Source organism: Lichenostomus cassidix, unplaced genomic scaffold (genome assembly GCF_008360975.1).
Source record: "Lichenostomus cassidix isolate B80296 unplaced genomic scaffold, HeHo_3.0 HiC_scaffold_46, whole genome shotgun sequence".
In the NCBI taxonomy this organism is placed as follows: Eukaryota; Metazoa; Chordata; class Aves; order Passeriformes; family Meliphagidae; genus Lichenostomus; species Lichenostomus cassidix.
In genome coordinates, this window is record NW_028147597.1 from 3,764,345 (window position 1) to 3,787,703 (window position 23,359).

Below are 23,359 nucleotides of genomic sequence, written 5' to 3' on the forward strand. Positions count from 1 at the left end.
GAAGCAGCAGGAAACCAGAGCCCAGGGCAGGATGTGACTCACATGGGCACTGGGACATGAGGATGATATGAGCACATGGCAGGGGGTCTTGGGGTGCCTCAGGTGTCCTGGCACAGCAGGAGATGGGAGAAACCCCCAAGCCTTGTGCCCTGCCCAGTCCCACAGGGATTTCATTTGGGGCTGTGTGGCTGTGGGGCTGAGCCTGGCAGTGCTGGACATGCTGCCCATTGCCAAGGAGGAGCAGCAGAGCCCCTGACAGCCACGTCAGGTGAGCTGGGGCCGGGGGGACAGTGTGGCACCCATGGGACAGGCTGGCATCACTGGGAACAGCCTGGCAGCCATTGGACACCCTGACACCCATGAGGACAGTGTGACACCCATGGGGACAGCCTGAAATCCATGGGGACAGCCTGACATCTCCCTCGTTATACCCCATCAGCAACCTCTGCCTCCCGCACCCCAGTGGCTCCAAGATGCTGGTGGTGCCTGTATTGGGGTCCCATGGTGTGGGGACATGGGTGATGGTGGTGTCACCCTGGCCGTGTCCCCACAGAAGCGCCAGCACTTGTGTGACTTCCATGACATCGCTGCCATCAGCACTGAGAAGGTGGTCAGCCTGGAGGGCAGCCCAGAGAAGAACCAGCTCCTCACCCTCCCCACGGCAGACAGCTCGGTGCTGGTGAGCTGAGGGGGTTTGGGGACCCCGGGGGACTCGGGGAGACATGGGGCTGTCCCCACGCCTGGCACAGGACGGGGAGTTCCCCACGCTGCGGGAGGCTCGTTCCTTTGTGACTCTCCTCCATGGCCACTCCCGGCTGAGGGAGGATGCCCAGTGCTCCTTCTGCAGGGAGGTGACCTCTCCCGGCTCCTGGGGGACGTGGCAAACCAGTGCCACGGGGCCATTAGGGGGTGCCAGGACGCCTGAGCAGCCCCGAGCCGGAGGTGACAGGGGAAGGGAGTTGACAGAATCACACCGGGAGGGGCAGGTCCCCATCCCACCCCCTGGGCACCACGGGACCTGCGAGGCTTGGGGACACTGTGGTGAGGGGTGGGCAAAGGGGGTGGGCAAAGGGGGTGCCCATTGTGTCCCTGAGGGTGACCAGGGCCATCCCTGCCCTTGGCAGTGCCAGGTTCGCTGTGACCGAGCTGGAGGTGGCTGGGGGTGTCCCGAGACTGTCCCTGCTGTGCCACAGCCCCCAGGCCTTGGACAGTTCCCTGCTGAGTGTCTGTGTCCAGGTGAGACCCCCACGGCACCCCCTGGGGTTTGGAGTGGCTCGAACTTCACAGGGCCTTGTCCCCATTAAGGAAACACAGCCCTGGCACCCACGGGGACAGTGCCATGGGACAGTACCATGGGACAGTGCCATGGGGACAGTGCCATGGGGACAGGCACAGCCCTGGGGCTGCTGTGGGCACCCACGGGGCAGGAGGGGTTTGGGGGCTCCCGGGGGGTCCCTGCCCTGCTGAGCCCTGCGGTCACTCCACAGTTTCACTCCAGCCAGGATTCCAAGCGGTGCCAGATCTGCCAGGACAAGGACAGACACTTGTGGCTGTCAGGGGTGACATGGAGGTTCTGCAGCCTGCAGGAGCTGCTGAGCACCTCTGGGTACTGAGGGCTGCAGGCAGAGGGGGCCAAATGTGCCTGGAGGCCACCTGTCCATCCTGCCCCAAAGGTGACACTGGGGGACATTCCAGAGAGGGCTGTGAGTTCACACACCAGCTGTGATGTCCCAGAGGGGGCTGTGTCATAGCAGCACCACTGGGTCTGTGTCATAGAGCCACAGAGCAGCTGTGATGTCAGAAAGGGAGGGTGTGACATCACAGAATGGGTCATGTGAGGTCACAGAGAGGACATGACATCACAGAGTGTGTTATCTGAGGTTGTCGAGCATCTACAACACCATACAGGTGACTGTGACATCCCAGGGTAGACTGTGACATTGAGGTGGCTGTGTGGCATCACAGGGTGGCTTTGTGACATCACAGAGCCACCCTGTGTGACATCACAGGGAGCTGTGTAGGGTCACTGTAGAGGTCATTTCATCCCAGCCCCCTCTCACAGTCACCCCCAGGGAAGTCCCCCATGCTGCCCCTGCTGAGTGGAGTCCTCTGTCCCCCCAGGTCCTTTTTTCCCCCAGAGCTGCGGCCTCCCAAAAGGATGTTCCACAAATCAACCCCAGAGCCAAACACGGGGACAAGGGGCTGGGGCTGTGTGACCAGGAAGGACATCAAGGACGTGGATTCTCCAGGTCACTGTGGCCTGCTTTGTGTTCCCCAGGGCAGGAAAGATGTCTGGCAGCTGCAGCAGGGTCAGTGAAGAGCCTCCAAGGTGGGGCTGGAGCCCTTTGGCTGTGAGGAGAGGCTGAGGGAGCTGGGCTTGTCCAGCCAGAGAAGGGAAGGCTGAGGGGCTCCTCATCCCAGCCTGGCAGTGCCAGCGAGGAGGTGATGGAGAACACAGAGCCAGGCTCTTCACCAGGGTGCTGGTGGGAGACAAAAGACAATGGGTGGGAGGGGAAAGAGGGATGTTCAGCCAGGAAGGAGGAGACAGAATGAGTCAGGCTGGTTTCAGCATTTCCTCAACACAAAAGGCAGCCTGACCTCCCTTCTCCATCCACCACTGACAGCCTTGCAAATAGGGCGTTGTTTGAGCTATTTTACCTGCAGTCCAAGTAGCATATATTGATACAACACCTTAATTGTGTTTATATCTATCACAGCATCAACTTTGTTAAAAATTGCTTTTCTACAGAAATCCCTTGTGGATGGTAGACTCATCGGATGCTACTGGGATATCACACAGAGCTGAGGGAAGAGCTGTGATGGTTATTAAATTGTATCCTGTTCAACTTTTGTCTATTGGCCATGAAGAGAAATCTTTCTGTGCCTCTGAGTCTCACCAGTTCCTGACCCCAAAGGACACAAACCTGATCAATTGTGGTTCCCACTCCAGTGGTTGCACTTGCACCTCCCTCCATCCCCAGAGCAGAGCTCCCTTGTCCCACAAAGTCCCTGGCAATGGAGGCATGAAGCAAACAGGACAGGCTGTGGGGATCAGGGCCAGGGCACGGCCAGGGATTTGGTGTGGTTGTGACCCCAGGGCAGGATGCTGCCCTTGGCCTTGCTGAACCTCATCCAATTGTCCTGGGCCCATGGCTGCAGCCTGTCCAGATCCCTCTGCAGAGCTTCCTGCCCTCCAGCACAGCCACACTCCCACCCAGCTTGGGGTCACCTGGCAACTGACTGAGGGTGCCCTCGGTGCCCTCATCCAGATCAGCAATAAAGAGATTTAACTGAAGTGGCCCCAATCCTGAGCCCTGGGGACACCCCTGGATGTGACTCCATTGCCCAGCACTCCTTGGGCTGGACTTCTCTCTTTTATGGAGCTCTGCATTCCCTTGCTACTGTTTGCTGACAATAAGTGAACATCCCTCTGTGTCTCAGGCAGCTCCTTCTCCAAGGAAAGCAGCTGAGAGTTTGTGCCAAGGAGCTGAAAGCTGCAGGTGCAGCCTGGAGTGGAGGAAGCTGAGATTTGCACAAGGCTGCTCTAAGTCCCAGGGCTTGGATGAGGGAAATGGTGGGGAGGGGGTTAGGGACAGAGTCTGATTGTCAGCTATAAAGGGTCTTGATGTTCATATCTATTCAGACTGCATTAGGGGATGCTAGGGATCAATATCAGATGGAGATTGCTGATAACAATGTATGAACACGAAAAGAAAACTAAACAGGACCAAGAGTCTGTCTTCATTGTTTTTATATATAGTGTATTTCTTTTGAATACACTTCTGGAGTTGGTCTAATTAACCACAAAACAATTGAAGACATAAATGATTCCCAGAGGATTGTCCTCTTAGGATGTTTTGAAATGATAAGGAGCCTGAACTGACGAGCTGAAGACAGAAGAAACCTCTGGAGTAGTAAAATTCCTCAGGGAGCCTCCAAGTTGCTGAGGATGCATCCTCATCAGAGCAGGAATGAACAGCAATGGGCACAGCTTTCTGTCTGCCCCAGCTTTGGGTGAGCCCTGGGCCTGGAGCAGGAACAGCTCCTGATGGCCACAAGGCCAGGGCTGTTGTGCTGATCTGGGCAGATGGGATGGCAGGAGGGGCTGCAGAGCTCTCAGCATCTCCTGGACAGGAGAGCAGGGCACACAGTGCTGCCTTTCAGTTGGTCTTAGAATTATGAAGGCGACATGATTAAAGGGATGAAATGGTTTTACCTCGGTATTTTAATAGGAACCTAGGTGCACAGATCTTCCAAGGTGGAACCTGCTGAGATGCACACACCATATAATGTGTATAAAATTTTTATAGACTTTTCAAATTAGCATATCAGCCTAGAATTCCCCAACAGGAAAATTAACAAAAGAAGTAATATCCCCCTATTCCAAAGAAACCCACCAGTGTGAGGCTAGAGCCCCGTTTACAAAATATGTCCTAGAGAGTTTTTGATAGCATAGGGCTCTCTGGCCTTTTACTATAAATATTTAGGCTTTCTGCCTTGCAGAACCTTAAATCTAAGGAAGAATATCAGACTACAAAAATTACAAGTATGTAGGTTAAGGGGATAGAGGATACAGAAGGTATATAAGAGGTATAAAAATGTATAAAAGGGTATATGAAAAATAAAAGGCAAAAATCATCAGGCATCAAGAGGGAGCCTCCTTTCCTTTGGCCAAGCCCGTTCCCCCACGGCTGGGGCTGAGTCCTCTGGCAGCTCCAGCTGCTGCTGTGCCCTTCAGAGGGGCTGAGGCCGTGGGGCCACTGCCCAGAGCAGCCTGGCCTGAGCAGGGCTGTGGGGCCAGAGGCGGCTGGGCTGTGCTGGGGAGAGGCCCTTGGTGCTGCAGAGAGCTCAGGGCAGCTGGCAGAGCTTGGAGGGAGCTGGGCTGGGCTGAGAGAAGCTGCCAGAGAAACCATCAGTGTCCATCTCAGCCTGTGTGAGCGTGCAGGGGCAGGACTGAGCCCAGGGCTTGTGGGGCAGAGCCAGGGCCTGGGGAAGGGATGGAAAACAGGCAAGTGGCCGAGAGAGGAGGCTGCTCTGTGCCCTTGGTGGCACGGACAGCGCAGGGAGGGGGCCCAGGACATTTGTCAGCCCAGCCTCTGTCCCCAGCCGTTGCCAGCCCTGGCTGCTCAGCCCAGGTTTGCGGGTGAGTTTGGCTGTGCCCCAGCTCCATCCTGCTGCGGGGCTCAGGGCCTGTTCCCGGCAATGGCCAGCCCTGCTCGGCCTCTCTGCTGGCCCCGAGCCCGGCAGAGCCTGGGGCAGGGCTGGCTGGGAAGGCCCACAGGTGCCACGGGCTGTGCAGGAGCTTGGAGAGGCTGCCCAGCAGGGAGGCCATGGGGGCACAGAGCCCCAGGGGCTGCTGTGGGCACCACGGCACAGGGGTTGTTCCCACCCGGAGTGCTCCTGGCCTGGGCTGGGCTGCACAAGGGGCTGTGGCACCATGGCTGGGGCAGCGGGGCACAAAGGGGCCACGGAGCTGCTGCCGGGGGTGCCAGCAAGGCCGGGAGCAGACAAGGAATTGCTGGGCATTGCCTGTGCTGGGCAGGGCTGAGTGTGGGAAAGGCAGAGCTCAGCTGGCCTTGGTGGCTGCAGGAAAAGTGCAGAGCCAAAAGAGCCTCCTTGGCTGTGCTGGAGACCAAGGCTGGAGGAGGGAAATGCAGGGCTGGTGTGGGATGGGGAGGGGGATTGAATTCCAGCAGACACCGATGTGGGGCTGAGGGACTCAAGGGTTCCTTGGCCTGAGTCTGTCCTGGGAAGGTCTCTCAGGCCTCTGTGCTCAGGAAAGCTCCAAGGGAATTCCCGTGGGGCTCGGCCCTGCCCGGCACGGCTGATGTCCCCCGAGCTCCACACTGCTGCGGACTGCTGCTGCCAGTGCCGCTTGGGGTGAGGCTGCTTTGGGGACACCCAGGGCACAGCAAGGCTGCTTTGGGGACACCCAGGGCACAGCAAGGCTGCTTTGGGGACAACCAGGGCACAGCAAGGCTGCTTTGGGGCTGTGGGCACTGCCCAGCACTGGGGATGGGGCGAGTGGGGATAGCTGGGCTGTACTGGTGGCACTGGTGGTGCTGGGAGCACCCCAGGCTGCAGGATGAGGAGCTACGGGGTGATCAGAGGATGGGAATGGGGTAGATGGGAATGGGGAGAAGGGAGGGTAAGATGGAGTGGGACTCCCCAAATCGAGTAGGTGGTGAGTGGGACCCTGCAAAAGTCACTGTTTAGCAAATGCAATAAAAGCCACTATGAATCAAGAGGGATGGTGGGTTACAAACAGAAAATATATTATAGTTTCACCTCCTGTAATGAGGAAGATGTTATCAGATGAAAAACCATCTGCACCTGGGGAGCTCACACATTGCTTATTCTTCAGAAACCACTGGCCCATGGATCTGCACAATGCCCATTGTGGAAGAAGGAGAACTAGAAAGCGACCAGCTCTAGTTGTGGCAATTTTTACCAGTTCACCAGGCAGTCAGGTGTGACTTTGGGGTCACCAACCACCAGGGACCCCCAAAGTGACCCCCAAGGGCAGAAAAATGCGTGTGTAAATGGGAGGGAAAAGATGTTAATGATTTTGGAGAAATTATTATCACATGTATGTTTTTTCTGGGACAATCAATGAATATGTATATAAAATACAGTCTGTCAACAGGAACTTTCCTGCACTCAGCATGCATGGTATTTCAGAGGATATATCTCCTTGTGCATCTGGCCGAATCAAGAATGCTGCTTCCAAATGCTACATTGGTGTTAAGGAGTTTCTGTTATTTTTACTGATTTTTTGGTACCAGTGTCCCAATGGCCCCTTGGTTCCATGATGCCCCTAGCGTCACAATGGTCACCTTGGTTCCATGGGGCCTGTAGTGTCACAATGACCTCCTTGGCTTCGCAGTGTCACAGCTGGACTCCTGGTGACATGAGACCCCAGCTGTCACAATGGATCCTTGTTTCCATAAGGTCTTGCTGTGTCACAATATTCTCCTCAGTTCAGTCAAGCCCCACAGTGTCCCAATGGTCTCCTTGGTTCCACAGTGTCAAAATGGCCCCTTGGTTCCATGAAGCCCTGCAGTGCCACACTGGCCCTTGGCTCTACAAGGCCTCACAGAGTCACAATGATCCCCTTGCTTCCACAAGGCCCTGAAGTGTTAAAATTGATTCTATTGGTTCCATGGCACTCTGCAGTGTCACAATGGTCACCTTCATTCCATAAGGCCCCACAGTGTCACAGTGGATTCCATTGTTCCATGAGTGTCACAATGGCCTTTTGGCTCCATGGGGCTCCGTAGTGCCACAATGATTTCCTTGATTCCATGAGGCTCTACAGTATTACAATGGACTGCTTGGCTCCACATTATCCCAGTGGATCATTGGTTCCATGGGGTCCCTACAAGTCACAATGGATTCCTTGTTTCCATCAACTCCCACAGTGTCACAGTGGCCCCTTAGTTCCATGACACCCTACACTGTCACAATGGCTCCTTGGTTCCATGGGACCCAACAGTGCCACAATGCACCACTTGGTTCCATTGGCCTCCACAGTGACACAGTGGTTCCTTGATTCTGTGAAGCTGTGCAGTGTCACAATGCTCTCCTTGGTTCCATGAGGCTCTGCAGTGTCAAAATGGCCCCATTGGTTCTATGAGGCCCCAGAGTGTCACAGTGGTCTCCTTGTTTTCCATTGTGCCACACAGTGCCACAATTGCCCCTTGGCCCAACATGGCCCCATAGTGTCACAATGGTTCCTTGCTTCCATGAGGTCTGGTAGTGTCACAATGGATTCCTTGGTTCCAGGGGTCTGCAAAGTGTCACAATGGTCCTTTTGTTCAATGAGGCCTGCAGTGTCATAATAGTCTCCATGATTCCACGAGACCCTGCAGTGTCACAATAGTTTCCATTGGTTCCATTTAGCCCCACTGTGTCACTACGGTTCTTCGGTTCTGCAAGGCCTCAAAGTGTAAAAATGGCGTCTGTGGTTTCATGCGTACCTGCTGTGTCACAATGGACCCTTGGTTCCATGATGCCCTGTAGTGTCACAGTGGACTCCTTGGTTCTGTGTGGCCCTGCTGCCACCAAATCTCTGAAATATACAAAGAAGACTCTTCAACACTAATTTGGTGTTAAAGAGGGCATCATTTATTCAGGCCTGAGGTCCAAGAGGGAATAACTCCTAACCTTACACGGACTCATGATTCTACAAGTGTGTTGTTTATCTACAGTGGCTTCATGTGTATTGCAATTTACCCATTACCATAAAACCCGCCCCAAGACCCCAGATTCAGTCCTTATTTTTTCTGCCACTGCACCCTTGAGCCAGATGTTTTCTTTTTCTCTTCCAACCATCCTCGATGGGAAAGCAGACCTGGCATGCTTTGTTTCCCTGCTTAAATTCACAGGCACAGTAAAAATTGAATTAACCCTTCTGGTATCAAGCCCAAGGCTCTGTGTGCCAAGGCAGAGGCAGGCAGGACGCAGAGCTGTCAGCAAAGGAAGGCACAGCGAGGTGGGGCAGCCGGGGGATGACGACAGCCTGCAGGGACAGAGGCGCAGGGCATGGACAGCGTAGGACAGCCTGGGCTGGAGAGGGCAGAGGGATGTGCAGGAGCTGCAAGGCCCTGACAGAGCCAACTTGTGCAGCACTTTGGCCATGGCTGCTGTCCCTGGCCCTGAGGCCATGAGGAGGACACAAGTGACCCTTGCAGCCCTAGGGCCTCATTGCCTCCTTGTCCCTGCCCAGCAGCCTGGCAGGGGCTGCCCCATGCTCCTGCCCTTGGCATTGCACATCCCCACATGCCAGTGCCCCGGGAAGAGCCCTGAGCACTGAGGGAGGGACAGGATCTGCCTTGCCAGGGGCTGGGGCTCAGGCCTTGGCCCTTTGCATTCCTGAAACACATCCAGGTTTGCTCAGCATCAGAGACACCTTTGGCTTGTTTGTCCCCAGCTGTCATCACTGCCTCCAGTGTTCTCTGACTGGAACCTGGGGACTCTTTCTCAGTTGTGTCCCTTAGTGGGACACATTGAAACTTTGAGATACTTGGAAGTTTGAATCTGACTTTGAGTTCTTGAGAAGTTTTTTGAAGACACTCTCTCAGGGACTGAGTCTCATGGAAACAACACCAAATCCACAAGAGGCTCATTAAAGTCCTTGTGCTGTTGCTGTGCTGCTGAGCTGGGCTGGGCTCCTGGCACAGAGGGAGCTCCTGGCAACCAAGAAAAGCCTCAAAAAGGCAGCTCTGCTGAGGAGCAGTTTCTCTCCCAGCCCAGCAGGGCTGAGGGTGCTGCCTGCAGGTACCTGAGAGGAGTGAAGCAGACAGAGGCTTAAAGCAACTGGAAGGACAATTCTGAGCTTATTCATGGAGAAATCTTCACAGCTTCTGACACAGTAAGTCTCTGGCTGCAGGGATCTCCTAAAGCTGACACATGACAGCACTGATATGACTGTAAGGATGGCTCTGCTGCCGTTTCTGGTTTGGGGGAGGATGTGCTGCAGAGCGGGGCTGCCCTGGGCACCGTCAGAGGGACAGGGCAGGACAGCTCCTGCTGCCAGGGATGGCTGCAGGCTGGGAAGGTGGGGGTGCAGCCAGGGGTGCCCAGGGCTGTCCTGCAGAGCAGCTCCTGCAGCCCTAAGGGCTCTTTGCCAGGGCAGGGGATCTGCCACCTGCCAGGGGCAGCTCTCAGCCTGCCTGGAGCTCCCCATGGACTATGGAGAGAAGCTGTAGCTGCAAGGAGTGACTCCAACCAGGGCAGTTCCCGCATACTGTGGAGATTCTGCTGCATTGCCAGGGCTGCTCTCAGCTTTCTCCTAAAGCAAAGGGAAAGGTGCTGTCAGGTTTGGATCTGTCACTGAGACTCCTGCACCGTCCCACTGGGGATCAGCAGATCTGCCTCAGATCTACCTCAGAAAGTGCCTCCTCACCCTCCTATACCTACAGACAGCACCAGCAGCACCTTGGCTTGCAGCAGCTCTGTTTGTCTGCCCTGCCTTTCAGGAGCTGCTGCCAGGGAGATGCCCCTGGGCAGTGCCCTGTGCTGGGAGGGCTCTGCTGGGCAGAGCTGAGCCCCAGGGCTGGGCTGGGCTGTGGGTGCACTGGCAGGGACAAGCCTTGGACACAGAGAAACAGCTCCCAATAGGCACAGCTCCAGGCAGCAGAGAGCCAGAGCCACCCTTCGTATCCCTCCCTGTCCAGCTGCTCAGGGAAAGAGACAAGAGTTTAGAGAAAGACATTTTGAAACTGGAGGCTTCAAAAATCCGCTTTATTTTTCAAGCACATTTTAAGTACAATCACCCTGAAATGCAGGGAGGTGTAATGAGCAAAGGGCACCTGTGTGGGGACCTGCAGGTCTGACTGCATTGGGCACAGGGAGCTGTGTTTTCCCTCTGGGCTCCCCAGTGTTCAGGCTGAGAACACTGCTGGAGATGAGGATTTCTGCCACTTCTAAGAAAGGGGCACTAACTCAGCAGTACAAATGCAAGCTCAAAGATAAAAAAATTAAGTGGAAGTTCCCCAAAGAAAAAGTATTAATTTTGAGTGTATTTGTAAAATAATAGCATAGGATTGACTCAAGGAACTTTATCCAACTTGTCAATGTCTTCTTTCGACAGTGCCTGATGCCCAGAGTGAAGAAATGTCTAACAGCAGCTCCATCAGCCACTTCCTCCTCCTGCCATTCGCAGACACACGGCAGCTGCAGCTCCTGCACTTCTGCCTCTTCCTGGGCATCTCCCTGGCTGCCCTCCTGGCCAACAGCCTCATCATCAGCGCCATAGCCTGGAACCACCGCCTGCACACCCCCATGTTCTTCTTCCTGCTCAACCTGGCCCTCACTGACCTGGGCTCCATCTGCACCACTGTCCCCAAAGCCATGCACAACTCCCTCTGGGACACCAGGGACATCTCCTATGCAGGATGTGCTGCACAGGTATTACTGCTTGTCTTCTTTCTTGGAACAGAGTTTTCCCTCCTCACCATCATGAGTTATGACCGCTACGTGTCCATCTGCAAACCCCTGCACTATGGGACCCTCCTGGGCAGCAGAGCTTGTGCCCACATGGCAGCAGCTGCCTGGGCCAGTGGCTTTCTCAATGCTCTGCTGCTAACAGCCAATACATTTTCCCTGCCTCTGTGCCACGGCAATGCTCTGGGCCAGTTCTTCTGTGAAATCCCACAGATCCTCAAGCTCTCCTGCTCACACTCCAAACTCAGGGAACTTGGGATTCTCCTGTGTAGTGCTTTTCTATTTCTGGGATGTTTTTTGTTCATAGTTTTCTCCTATGTGCAGATCTTCAGGGCTGTGCTGAGGATCCCCTCTGAGCAGGGACGGCACAAAGCCTTTTCCACATGCCTCCCTCACCTTGCTGTGGTCTCCCTGTTTATCAGCTCGGGCACTTTTGCCTACCTGAAGCCTCCCTCCATCTCTTCCCCAATGCTGGACCTCATGGTTTCAGTTCTGTACTCAGTGGTGCCTCCAGTACTGAACCCTCTCATCTACAGCCTGAGGAACCAGGAGCTCAAGGCTGCTGTGTGGAGACTGATGGCTGGACGATTTCAGAAACATTAAACTGGTTGCCACTTTCCAAAAATCACTTGTTACAGGAGTCTTCTTTAATAGTTCTTGTTGGTCGGTTGTCGGGGTTTTTTTTTGTTTTAGTTTATTAACATCCACAAATAAAAGTCATTGTGCCATTTCTCATTTTGTTTCTCTCCACCTTCACCGAGACCCAGAGTCTGTGTCAATGAGGTGCTGTGCTCTCTGCTGCTTTAAAAAAATTAGAGCATCTCCCAGCCAAGTTTTCACCAGAGATCCCCTTTTGTTCCCTTCCGTGGAGCTGCAGCAGCAATGTCTGTGTGCAGAGCTGGGGCAGATCAGGGGTGGCACAGCAGCTGTGCCAAGGAGCAGCAGCACTTGGTGTTGCCAGTGCTGCTCCCGTGCCACTGCCCCGCTGCCCTGCTGGCCCTCGTGTTGCTGTAGGGCCTGAGTGCTCTCGGGGTCGCTGCCAGTGCTGGGGGTGGCAGTGCCGGGGCTGCAGCAGGGACAGGCCATGGGCACTGCTGGGGCACAGCTGACGCCTCAGGGCAGGGCCTGGGGGCTCGAGGCTCCTTGCCCAGGCTCTCTCCAGAACACGCCCAGGCCAATGCTGAGCAGAGAAAAGCTCCGTGAGCAGCTGCAGGGTGGCCGTGGGCAGGCTGGGGGCAAACAGCATGGCTGGGGCTCTGCAAGGTCCCTGGGGGAGCCGGGAAGGAGCAGCAGAGCAGGGGCTGATCCATCCCCACTGCGCTGGACAGCCCAGGGCAGCGTCCCAGAGCGTCCTCATGGAGCTGCCAACAACATCCCCCCTTGGCAGCCCTGGCCTCTCCCCCAGCTCCCAGAGCTGCTTGATCCTTCCAGGCAGAGACACGGCAGCACTGGCTCAGGAGCCCTGTTTGCATTGCACACAGCAGGCGTGAGCACCCCATGGGGTTGGTGTGGGGAGATGAACCTGAGTGAGCACAAACACCATCAGCCCTGGGGGCCAGCAAGGGCTGGGGATGGGAGGGAAACCACTCAGCTTTGTTGTGACCTCTGAAGTCAGCCAGAAAGTTTATTCACATGAGCTGTGACTTTCCTGTCCCACTGCAGACATTGTTTCTCAGAGCCAGGGCTGCCTGGCAGTCACCCCCAAACAGCCCTGAGCATTTCTTCTGCTTCACCTTTGCTTTCTTTCCTCTTTCCTGCTCCACATTTCTTCCTCTTGCCCATCCCTGTCCCCTTTCCTGAAAACAGCCCATCCCTGCTTGCCCTTTCCTCTCTGGCCCCACTCCCCATTTCAGTTCCTGACTTGGCACCATGGGAACATCCCTTGGTGAGCAGGATCATCCTACAAGTGCTTCATGAATTGTCTGCAGGGTCCTGCAGTGCCTCGTGCTGTTCCCTTGCCAGAGGCAGCACAGCCCAGGGGGGCACATCTGGACTGCTGTGTGTGGCTGTGAGGCTCCCTGTTGTGGGGCAGTGAGGACGAGCTGGAGAGGCTCTGCAGGACTGACAGGATGGGCTTTGGGGCCTGTGGGGAGAAGCTGAGGGCCATGGGCTGCTGGACCTTCTCAAGAGGAGGCCCAGGGCTCATCCTGCAGCTGCTTCAAGGGTGCTTTCAGAGAATCACAGAATCAAGGAGGTTGGAAAAGACCTTTGAGATCAAGTCCAAACTGTGACCTAACAGCACCTTGTCTGCCCTGAGCCTCCTCTTCTCCAGGATAAACAACCCCAGCTCCAAACTCAGCCACTCCTCACAGCACTTGTGTTCCAGACCCTTCCCCAGCCTTGTTGCCCTTCTCTGGACACACTCCAGCCCCTCAATGTCCTTCCTAAACTGGGGGCCCAGAACTGGACACAGCACTCGAGGTGAGGCCTCACCAGTGCCAAGTACAGGGGAAGAATCACTGCCCTGCTCCTGCTGGCCACACCATTCCTGACCCAGGCCAGCTGCCATTGGCCTCCTTGGCCACCTGGGCACACTGCTGGCTCATGTCCAGCCTGCTGTCCAGCAGTGCCCCCAGGTCCTTTTCTGCCTGGCCACTGTCCAGCCACTCTGTCCCCAGCCTGTAGCACTGCAGGGGTTGTTGTGGCTAAAGTGCAGGACCTGGCACTTGGTCTGGTTAAAGCTGACATTGTTGGATTTGGCCCCTGGATCCAGCCTGTCCAGGTCCCTCTGCAGAGCCCTCCTGCCCTCCAGCAGATTCATACTTGCAGCCAACCTGCTGTCAGCATGGTTCCATGAGGCTCTAGAGTGTCACAATGGTCTCCAGGATTCCATGAGGCTCCAGAATGTCACAAAGGCCCCTTGGTTCCCTGAGGTCTCACAGTGCAGCAATGGTCTCATTGGTTCCATAGGGCCAAAATGGCCAATTGGTCCCATGGGGCACCATGGTTTCAGAATTGTTTCCTTCTTTCCATGACTCCCAGCAGTGTAGTAAAGACCCTTTGGTTTTATGAGGTTCTGCAGTGTCACAGTGATCTCCATGGTTCCACGAGGCCCCACAGAGTAACATTTGCCCCTCTGTTCCATGGAGCCCTCAAATGTCACAATGGCCCCATCTTTACATGAGGTCCCACAGTGTCACCATTGACTCCTTTTGTCCAGAAGGTCACACAGTGTCACAATGCTCTTCTTGATTCCATGAGGCCCCAGAGTACCACAATGGACTCCTTGGTTGCACAGTGTTACAATGGACCCATGGTTACACAAGATCCTGCTGTGTAACAACAGTCTTCTTGATTCCATGTGGCCCCTCGGTGTCACAACTGTCCCCTTAGTTTCACAACGCCTTGCTGTGTCACAGTGGCCTCTGAGGTACATGAGGCCCCACAGGATCATAATGGCCCATTGGTTCCCTGAGGCACCACAGTGTCACAACTGTTCCCCAAGTTCCAGGAGTCCCTGCAGTATAACAATGTCCCCTTGGTTATGTAAGGCCTGGCTGTGTCAGAATTAACTCTTTGGTTCCATTTAGCCTCACAGTCTCACAATGGCCCCTTGGCTCTATGGTGCCATGCAGTGTCACTATGGTTCTCTTAGCTTCACGAGGCCCTTTTAAGATCCAGTTATTAAGGTTCTTTGGAAATACCTCTGCCTAAATTAGGGTGCAAACAAGACCATATGCCAGTCAATAGCATGGTTTTTATTTGATAGTAAATATGAGTGAGAGAGAGGAAAAGAGAGAAAAGGAAAAGTAGGAAAAGAGGTGGGGGGGGGACAGAAAGAGGGTGAGAGAGACAGAATAAAGAAAATATCACCATTCGTGGATCCCAACAATGTTGCATTGATCCTCTCCAGCTGGTCTTCTTGCTGATGATGGTCCCCCCAGAAAGCACAGAATGCCATGGGTTAATATACACTCAGGCCAGGGGCAATGGCCAGGCATGTCCCCCCAGGGGAGGGGACAGTCTCTAGCAGCAGACTCTGCTTGCATCACCTGCACTCCTGTGGTGCAAGGCCTAGCATTTGGGGGTCTTTGATGGATTGTGACTTCTCCTCAGCTCCTCTCACGTGAAAGTCCCATGGATGTGGTCTGTGGGGTTGGGGGTTCCACAGCTGGGCAGTTTGTGTGACAGAGGATGGATGGGTGTTCATGGGTGACCAGAGGTTACACCACACACCCCAAACCTTCTCTCCCCTCCTTCTCACCTGGGGGGGAAGTCTGTGCAAACCTGGCTTCTGTAAGCTGTGCTCTCCCACACCCCAAACTCAGCCAGGGATGATTCTCAGTGCAGCTGGTGGGTTTGGCCTTTGTGGATGCATTCCTTTCCCTCAGCCTGAGATGAATGAACAATAGGGTTTCCCTTAATCTAATCTCAGCAGTTTGACTTCCAGTCCAAAGTCCTAGTCAGGTATCTCCAGGGAGGCTTCTTTGATTGTAGTTTCTTTATACAGTTTTTGTTATAATGAGCAAAACTTTATATCAATGTTTGAGGCATGAACTATTTTAGCCTCTGACAGACATCCAGTCACAATTAATAATGTAAGATTTAGAAGTATAATACTATTAAGTAATACTAATAAAATAACAACAACACAAAATAATCCCACAAACCCCAATACACAGCATCACACCAAAATGACAAACCTCATTTTTCTTTACTGTCACAAGGCCCATGCAAACAAACCCTGTTCACTTTCTCCACTCATGTCCTCCCCCCAGATAAATGAGGCAGTTTTCACTGTTTAATATAAGTTACAGTTGATGGTGGAGGGAAGAATGAGACACCACCAATTTCCATGTCAAACCCAGCAGGTCAACTCTAAAGAAGAGAGAATAAAACAGGATGGGGGCAGGAGCTGGTCAGATGTTGTTCTAAAGGGTGCCAAAATCACCTCCAAGCAAACAGCAGGAGAAGATAAACCCCTAAAAACCAGTCTGTCTGTTCAGGGACTCAGCTGTGAGGAACTGGACACACACAGAGGCAGCTGGAACAGTTCTTTCCTCAGGCTGAGCTTTCCAGCCAGGGCACTCAAGTCAATCAAGTGCTTTCCCAGAGGATTCCATGGTTGCCAACCACCCTTCAGGATGTGGCTCACAGGAGCACAGATCCTTTTTCAGGTCAGAAGAGCAGCAAAAATGACAAGAGATGCCCAATTCAGAGCTCTGTTCAAAAACCTGAAAAATAAAAATCAGTAGAACTCTGAAGCCCAGCTGTGGGCCCTGGAATCTCAGATCCAAGGGAAAACTGGAAAGGCTTTTTGCAAGGATTGACATGGTGTTGTCCATGCAACATTTCCATCCCTCCCATGGCCTCTTCCCTCAGAGTCCCCAGCAGCAGCAGCTGGAGCAGCACATGGAAGCTGCAGATGGAACTGCTGCCCACCCAGCCTGAGCTGCACAAGGATCCTGCTGACAGGAACCCCAATATTCCCTCCCAGGGGCTCTGCAAACACTTCCCACCTGTTCTCTCTGCTCCAGGTAGACACTGCAGGCAAAATCCCGTCTCTCCTTTGGGGCAAGGCCAGGAGCCCAAAATCATACTCAAAATGCTGGATTCTGGCCCATTTCTGCATCTGGAGAGATGGGGGTGCAGCATTATCCAGAGAAACTTCCTGTGCTTCACACTCCAACTTGCAAACCCAGCCCTTGGACAGTGGGTTTATAAGGACCACAAGTCACAAACCAAAGAGAATTAATTTTAAACCATGACACTTCATTCTCTGTGGTAGATTCTTCTATTCTATGCCATGAAACACATCTTCAGTTAGGCTGCAATTAATGGGTCTGAAGCCTGAAGTAACAAAACCAAACAAAACAACCCCAGGTTACCTTACAAAGGCTGAAAGCCATAATAAATATGTTTTTTTCTTAAAAAATAAATGTGTTTTTCTCTTCAAAACATTTTTCAGGTATACATGACATGTACAAGATACAGGGTGTAGTGTGTTGATGCTGGCTGGATGCCAGGCACCCATCAAAGCCTCTCTCTCACTCCCCTCTGCAGCTGCACAGGGGAGAGGAAATAGAACGAGGGGTTCATGAGTTGAGATAAGGACAGGGAGAGATCCCTAATCAAATATGGTCATGGGAAAAACAGACTCAAATTAGAGACATTAACTGAATTATTGCTGACAAAATCAGAGCAGGAAAAGTAAAATAAAACCTTAAAAGTGCCTTCCCCCCACCTCTCCCTCCTGCCCAGCTCTATCTCCTCCCCCAGCAGAGCAGGGAGACAGGAATGGTCAGTTCTGGTCAGTTCATCATCTGAGATTTCTCCCACTGCTCAGGGAGAGGAGTTGTTCCCCTGCTGCACTGTGGGGTTCCTCCCACGGGAGAGTTCTCCAGGAACTTCTCCAATGTGAGTTCATCTCACCAGCAGCAGCTCCCTGTGAACTGCTGCAATGTGAGTCCATGCCACGGGCAACAGTCCCCCAAAGCTGCTGCAGCGTGGGTCACTCTCCTACGGGGTCAGTCCTTCAAGGACAGGCTGCTCCAGCTGGGCAGCAGAGCCCCTCTCTGCAGGGGTCACAGCCTCCTCCCAGGCATCCCCCTGCTCCGGCCTGGGCTCCTCCTCCATGGGCTGCAGGTGGATCTCTGCATCCCCATGGATCTCCAGGAGCTGCAGGTGGATCTCTGCATCCCCATGGATCTCCAGGGGCTGTGCTTAGACTCTGTTAGCAATAAATTTCACTTTGTAACTTTAAGAGGAGCCTGTTCTGTCCTTGGAGCATCTCCCAGTCCTTATCTCAACTCATGAGCCCTGTGTGTATTAACTTTTGTTCCTCTCCTCTGCCCAGCTGTGACAGGGGAGTGCGAGTGAGTAGATGTCATGGGTGCCTGGCATTTGGCCAGGGACAAACCATGACACGTGTCCACTTTCCATGGATCCCATTTTTCCCATGTTCCCCATGTCCCCCATGTCTCCCTTGTCCCCCATCCCACATCCCCCAAGGCCCCACTCCATGTCCAACATTTCATCTCCCCCATCCCCCAAGTCACCCATGTCCCTCATCCCATTCCCCCATTCCATGTCCCCCACATCTCTCATGTTCCCCATTCCCTGTCCCCGTCCTGTGGTCCCCATTCCATGTCCCATCTCCATCCCCCATGTCCCCATTCCATGTCCCATCTCCCACATGCCCCTTGTCTGCCATTCCATGCCCCCATCCCACATCCCCCTTCCATGTCTGTTCCCCTGTGTCCCTCTTGTTCCACATCCCACATCCTCCATCCCCCACCCCCCATATCCCCCCTGTCCCAATTCCATGAGCCCCATCCCAGATCCCCCATATCCCCCATCCCCTGTCCTCAATTCCATGTCCCATCTCATTTGTCCCACACCCCCCATGTCCCTCCCCACAACCCCCATCCCACAGCCCCCATGTCCCCCATTCCATGTCCCCATTCCATATTCCATCCCCCATCCCCCCTCCTCCCCCATCCCCATATCCCAGCCTCTGTCCCTGTGGTGTCACCATGACATCACAGAGGTCCCACTGAGGTCACAGTGCCACCACTGGTACCACCAGTGGTGTCACAGAGTGTCCTGGGGACACAATGGGAGCCAGTCTGGTGGTGGGACATCCCAGACTCCACATCCCGATTCCACATCCCAATCCCAAATCCCGAGGGAGTGCAGAATGAGCTTCTGCCCTCCCACCACCAGGAGGACCAAGGTCAAACTCTGGGGTTGGACAGAGGTGGCCTTAGCCACCACCCCTGAAGGTACTGGCACCCCCTGGACCCCTGTGAATGTCGGGATCTGTCAGGATCCTGACTCAGTTTCCCTCAATTCCCAGAGCGGAAGGAAATTTGGGATGCAGTGGCTGACTTTGTCCTGGACCAGCTCCTGCCGCAGAGAAAGGTCACCTTGGACTTGCCCCCATGTCCCCTCCCGGGGGTCGAGGCCACCTCTGGCTCATCCCAAAATCCCAAAATTCTGCTTCAAGGGGGTGCAGATCCCAAAATCCCAAAATTCCACTTGCAGGGGCTGCAGATCCCCAAACCCCAAAAGCTGCAGTTGCAGGGGGTGCGGATCCCGACCCTCGGTACCCTGGCTGTGGTGCCCTGGCAGGCACGGGTTGGGGACATGGAGGTGACAACGCGGAGGCCGATTTTTTGCCCAGCCAGGAATTTGGTCCAGGGGCACAATTTGATGGATGACTGGGAATTCCTGCCTGGTGAGAGGGGAGGATTTTGGGATGGACATGGCTGGAGTGGGAGGGTTGAGGAATGGGGTGGGAAATGGAGAGTTTGAGGTTGAAAGATGTGAGGAGAAACCAAAAAATCATGAGGAAACCCAAAATAAAACATGAGGAAACCCCAAAAGGACCTGCTGAGAAAGCAAAAATACATGACAAGATAAAAAAAGAAAACACAGCGAGACCCCAAAAACCCATGAGGAGACGCCAAAACTCACAAGGACACCTCATAAAACCAGAAGAAGACCCCCAAAACGCTGGAGAAGACTCAAAAAAACCACAAGAGGGCCTCAAAACCCATGAGAAGACTCCATAAAAGCATGAGAAAATCCCATAAAATCACAAAAAGTCTCCCAAAACCCCCAAGAAGACCCCAAAAACCACAACGAGACCCCATAAAACCTTGAGAAACTCCCAAAACCCCATGAGAAAACCCCAAACCCCCTCCAAGACACCCCAACCCCCATTTTTCATGTCCTCCCAGGGAACCTGGATCCCCTCCAGACATTCGCGGTGGCAACGGCGCTGGGGCTGCCCCGGCGCAGGGTGGAGGGTGCCCTCCAGGCCACCATGTCCCTCCTGTCACGGTGCTTGGGGGCAGGTGAGGATGTGGCCCTGACCCTGAGGGACATCAGAGTCCTGCTGGTGGAGTGGCGCAAGGTCCGGATGAGGTTCTACCACAGCTTTTTGGAGGCAGTGACTGGGAAGAAGAACCTGCAGAAGGGAGTGTTCAAAGTAAGGGGCTTGAGAGGATGGGGGGAGGAGAGTGGGGTGGTCCTTCAAAATTCCCTCATCCATGGGGAGAAGGTCCCACCATCTTCGGGGTCCTCAAGTCTCTTGGCCATGTTGAGGAAATTCCACCATTTTTGCAATGCTTCACCACCTCCTCATCCACATGGAGAAAGTCCCAACATCCTTGAGGTCCTCTTTGGGCTTCTGAAGCGCTGAGTTCCTCATCCATGGGGAGAAGATCCCACCATCTTTGGACTCCTTTGATGTTGGGTTCCTCATCCAAATCGAGGGGGTCCCATCATCTTTGGGGTCCTCAAGTCCCTTGGTCATGTTGAGGAGATTCCACCATCTTTGTGTTCCTCCAACATTCCCTCATCCATGTTAAGGAGGTCCCACCATCTTTGGGGTCCTTTTTGGGCTCCTCCAACGTTGGGTTTCTCATCTTTGGGGTCTTCCATCGCTGAGGCCCTCATCCATGGTAGGAAACTCCAGCTATCTTGGGGCTCCTCCAATGCTGAGTTCCTCATGCATGATGATCCCACCATCTCTGGGGCCTTCTAATGCTGAGTTCCTCATCCTCATGGAGAAGGTCCAATCCATGGAGAAGGTCCCATCCCTGTTCTCCTCCACTGCAGATCCCAGAGCTCCTGGACATGGTGGTGCCCCGGGAGGTCCCTGTGGCTGCCCTGACCTCGTCTGGCTCTGTCATCATCTTCCCCGAGTGTGTCTGGGGTGATCCTGGGGCTCTGGGAATGGGGGGACACCGGGGTGGGACCGGAACAGGGTCTGACCCAACCTGCTCCAGGATTCCATGGATTTAGGGGGCTGGAATTCTGCACTGGGTGGGTCTGGGGGATGGTGGATTTTGGGAAAATATGGTGGATTTGGGGAAAAGAGTAGATTTGGGGAAGATACAGTGGATTTGGGAGAAAACAGGGGATTGGGGGAAAATGTGGTGGGTTTGGGCAAATGGGGTGGATTTGGGGAAAAAGGGGATTTGTGAAAAAAAAGATGGATTTGGGAAAATCATGGTGCGTTTGGGGAAAAAAAAACCAACCAAGTGGATTTGGGGGAAGAACATGGTGGATTTAGGGAAAATGGTGGATTTGGGGAAAAACAGTATATTAAGGAAAATGTGTTGGATTTAGAGAAGAACAAGATGGATTTGGGGAAAATATGAAGGATTTGGGGATAAGGGGGAATTTAGGAAAAACATAGTGGCTTTGGGGAAAAACCAAGTTGATTTTGGGGGAAATGGTGGATTTGGGAAAAATGGGGTGGATTTGGGGAAAACTATGGTGGATTTCTGAGAAGTGGGGTCGATTAAGGAAAAAGCAACATGGATTTGGGGAAAATGTGGTAGATTTTGGAGAAACTATGGTGGACTTGGGAAAAAACAAGGTGGATTAAGGAAAATGTGGCAAATTGAGAGGGAAATATCTTGGATTTGGGGAAAACCATGGTGATTCCAGGGTGATTCTGGGGTGATCTGGAGTTCCCTCCCCAGGTTCCAGAGGGAAATGGTCCAGGCACCACTTCCAAGGGTGCTGCTGCTACAGAGCCTCCAGAACCTCCCCAAGGAGATCCCACAGCCCAGGCAGGAACTGGGGCCACAGATCAGGAAAGATGGGAAAGGCAGGAAAATTGGGAGAGATGGAAAAGGTAAAATTTTAAAAGATGGGGGAAAATGCAAAGAAATGGGGGAAATGCAAAAAAAAGGGGAAAACAGGAATTAATTGGGATAATAAAGTAAAGGAATCAGGGGAAAGGAAAGAAATTGGGGGAAAATCAAGAAAAATTATAAAATATCAAAAAAAGGGGTAATGGCAATTTTTGGGATATAGCAAAAAAATGAGGAAAATAAAGGAAAGGGAGAAAAATAGCAAAAAAAATTGGAAAATGGAAATTAATTGGGTTAATAAAGAAAAGAAGTGGAGGGAAAGGAAAGAAATTGTGTAAAATCAAAGAAAAGAGGGAAAACAGCAAAAAATGAAGAAAACAGGAAATTCTGGCAATAATAAAGCCAAGAAATGGGAAAAAGGAAAGAAATTGGGGAAAAATCAAGGAACAATGAAAACAGAAAAAAATTGAGGAAAGGGCAAAGGGGGATGAGAGTGAAAGGATAAAGAAATGAGGGAAAAAGCAAAGGAATGGGTAAAAAGTGGGAAAGAAATGGTGGAAAGCAACGGGAAAGAGCAGAGAAACGTGTGGGAAAAGGGGAAGAAGAAAAAAAAAATGTGGAAATAAAGGGAAGAAATGTGGAAACAAAGGGAAGAAATGGGACAAGTGACGTCACCTCCAACATGGAGTCACTTTCCTGGTTCCAGAGGCACTTTCTGGAATATCGGGAGCAGAGGAACAACCTGAGGAAGAGACTCTGGAAAACCAGAAAACTCAGGGGAAGAAGCAGAAAGAGAGGAAGTCAGAAATGGTGCTGGGGAAGAAGTCTGGAAAGTCAGAAACCGAATTGGGGAAAAAGAAGTTGGAAACTGAATTGGGGAGAAAGGAAAAGTTGGGAAAATCAGAAACCGAATTGGGGAGAAAGGAAAAATTGGGAAAATCAGAAACTGAATTGGGGAAAAAGAAGTTGGAAACAGAATTGGGAAGGAAGGAGAAATCGGGAATGTCAGAAACTGCATTGGGGAAAAAAGAGAAGTCAGAAAAGTCAGTATCCAAAAGGATGAAGGAAAAGCCGGAAAAGTCAGAAAAGTTGGAAACCAAGGGAAGAAAGAAGAAGTCAGAAAAGTCCCCAGACAGGTAAGGCCAAAGGCTTGGGGAAAATCCAGTGTCCCCCAGCTCAGGATGACCTTTCCCACTGGATCCTTCCAGGGATCATCCTGAGATTCCAAAGGCCAGACAGCACCAGGGCTGCTCTCGGCGCCAGCGCTGGACACGCACAGCCAAAACTCTGTGTGCTGGAGGAGGAAGAGGAGAAGGAGATGGGGAAGAGGTGAAGAAGAAGGAGAAATCCAAGCTGATCAGTCCTCAGGATCCCTGGATCTTCCAAACACCAGTGATCGCCGTGCTGTCAGCATCCAGCTCTGACTGCAGCATTCCTGAGGATCCTGATCCCGAGGAGCCCCCGCCCAGCCCTGTGAGGCCAAAGACAATGAGGACAAGCAACGAGAACTTCTGGCCAGTGCTGGAGGAGCCTCTGGAGTAGGTTGGAATCTCCAGGAATCTCCGGGAATCTTCGGGAGCCATCAATAAATGCCTCTGGTTCAGGGCAGTTGAGGAATGACTGGGAGGAGCTTCCTTCCCTTGCGATCTGTCAGGATCTTCCGTTTTCACCCAGAATTTGCCCTTTTTGCCCCAAATCCCATCAGATCCAATCCCTAATCCCATCAGATCCAAGTCCAAATCCCAACGGATCCAATACAAAGTCCCAACAGATCCAACACCAAATCCCATCAGCCCCAACCCTGTCTTAGGGGTTGGTTCATGGTGTTCAGGGTATCCCATGGCTGTTTGTGCTGGGAA

General features: G+C 53.1%; 1 protein-coding gene and 1 long non-coding RNA gene across 2 annotated transcripts; both read left to right on the top strand.

The window, feature by feature from the left end:
• The first annotated feature begins 10,617 nt into the window (after nt 1-10,617).
• LOC146422008 (olfactory receptor 14A16-like) lies at nt 10,618-11,550 on the top strand. The gene has a single exon (XM_085046881.1). The coding sequence runs from the start codon at nt 10,618-10,620 to the stop codon at nt 11,548-11,550; it is 933 nt and encodes a 310-aa protein (XP_084903007.1).
• Nucleotides 11,551-21,485: 9,935 nt separating this feature from the next.
• LOC146422009 (uncharacterized) lies at nt 21,486-22,819 on the top strand. Its single transcript, XR_014848430.1, has 3 exons — nt 21,486-21,541; nt 22,207-22,636; nt 22,709-22,819. It is a non-coding gene; the product is annotated as an uncharacterized LOC146422009 (long non-coding RNA).
• Nucleotides 22,820-23,359: the final 540 nt, after the last annotated feature.

Coding starts and splice junctions, on each gene's coding strand:
- LOC146422008 (XM_085046881.1), top strand. CDS start 10,618: ATGTCTAACAGCAGCTCCATCAGCCACTTCCTCCTCCTGCCATTCGCA.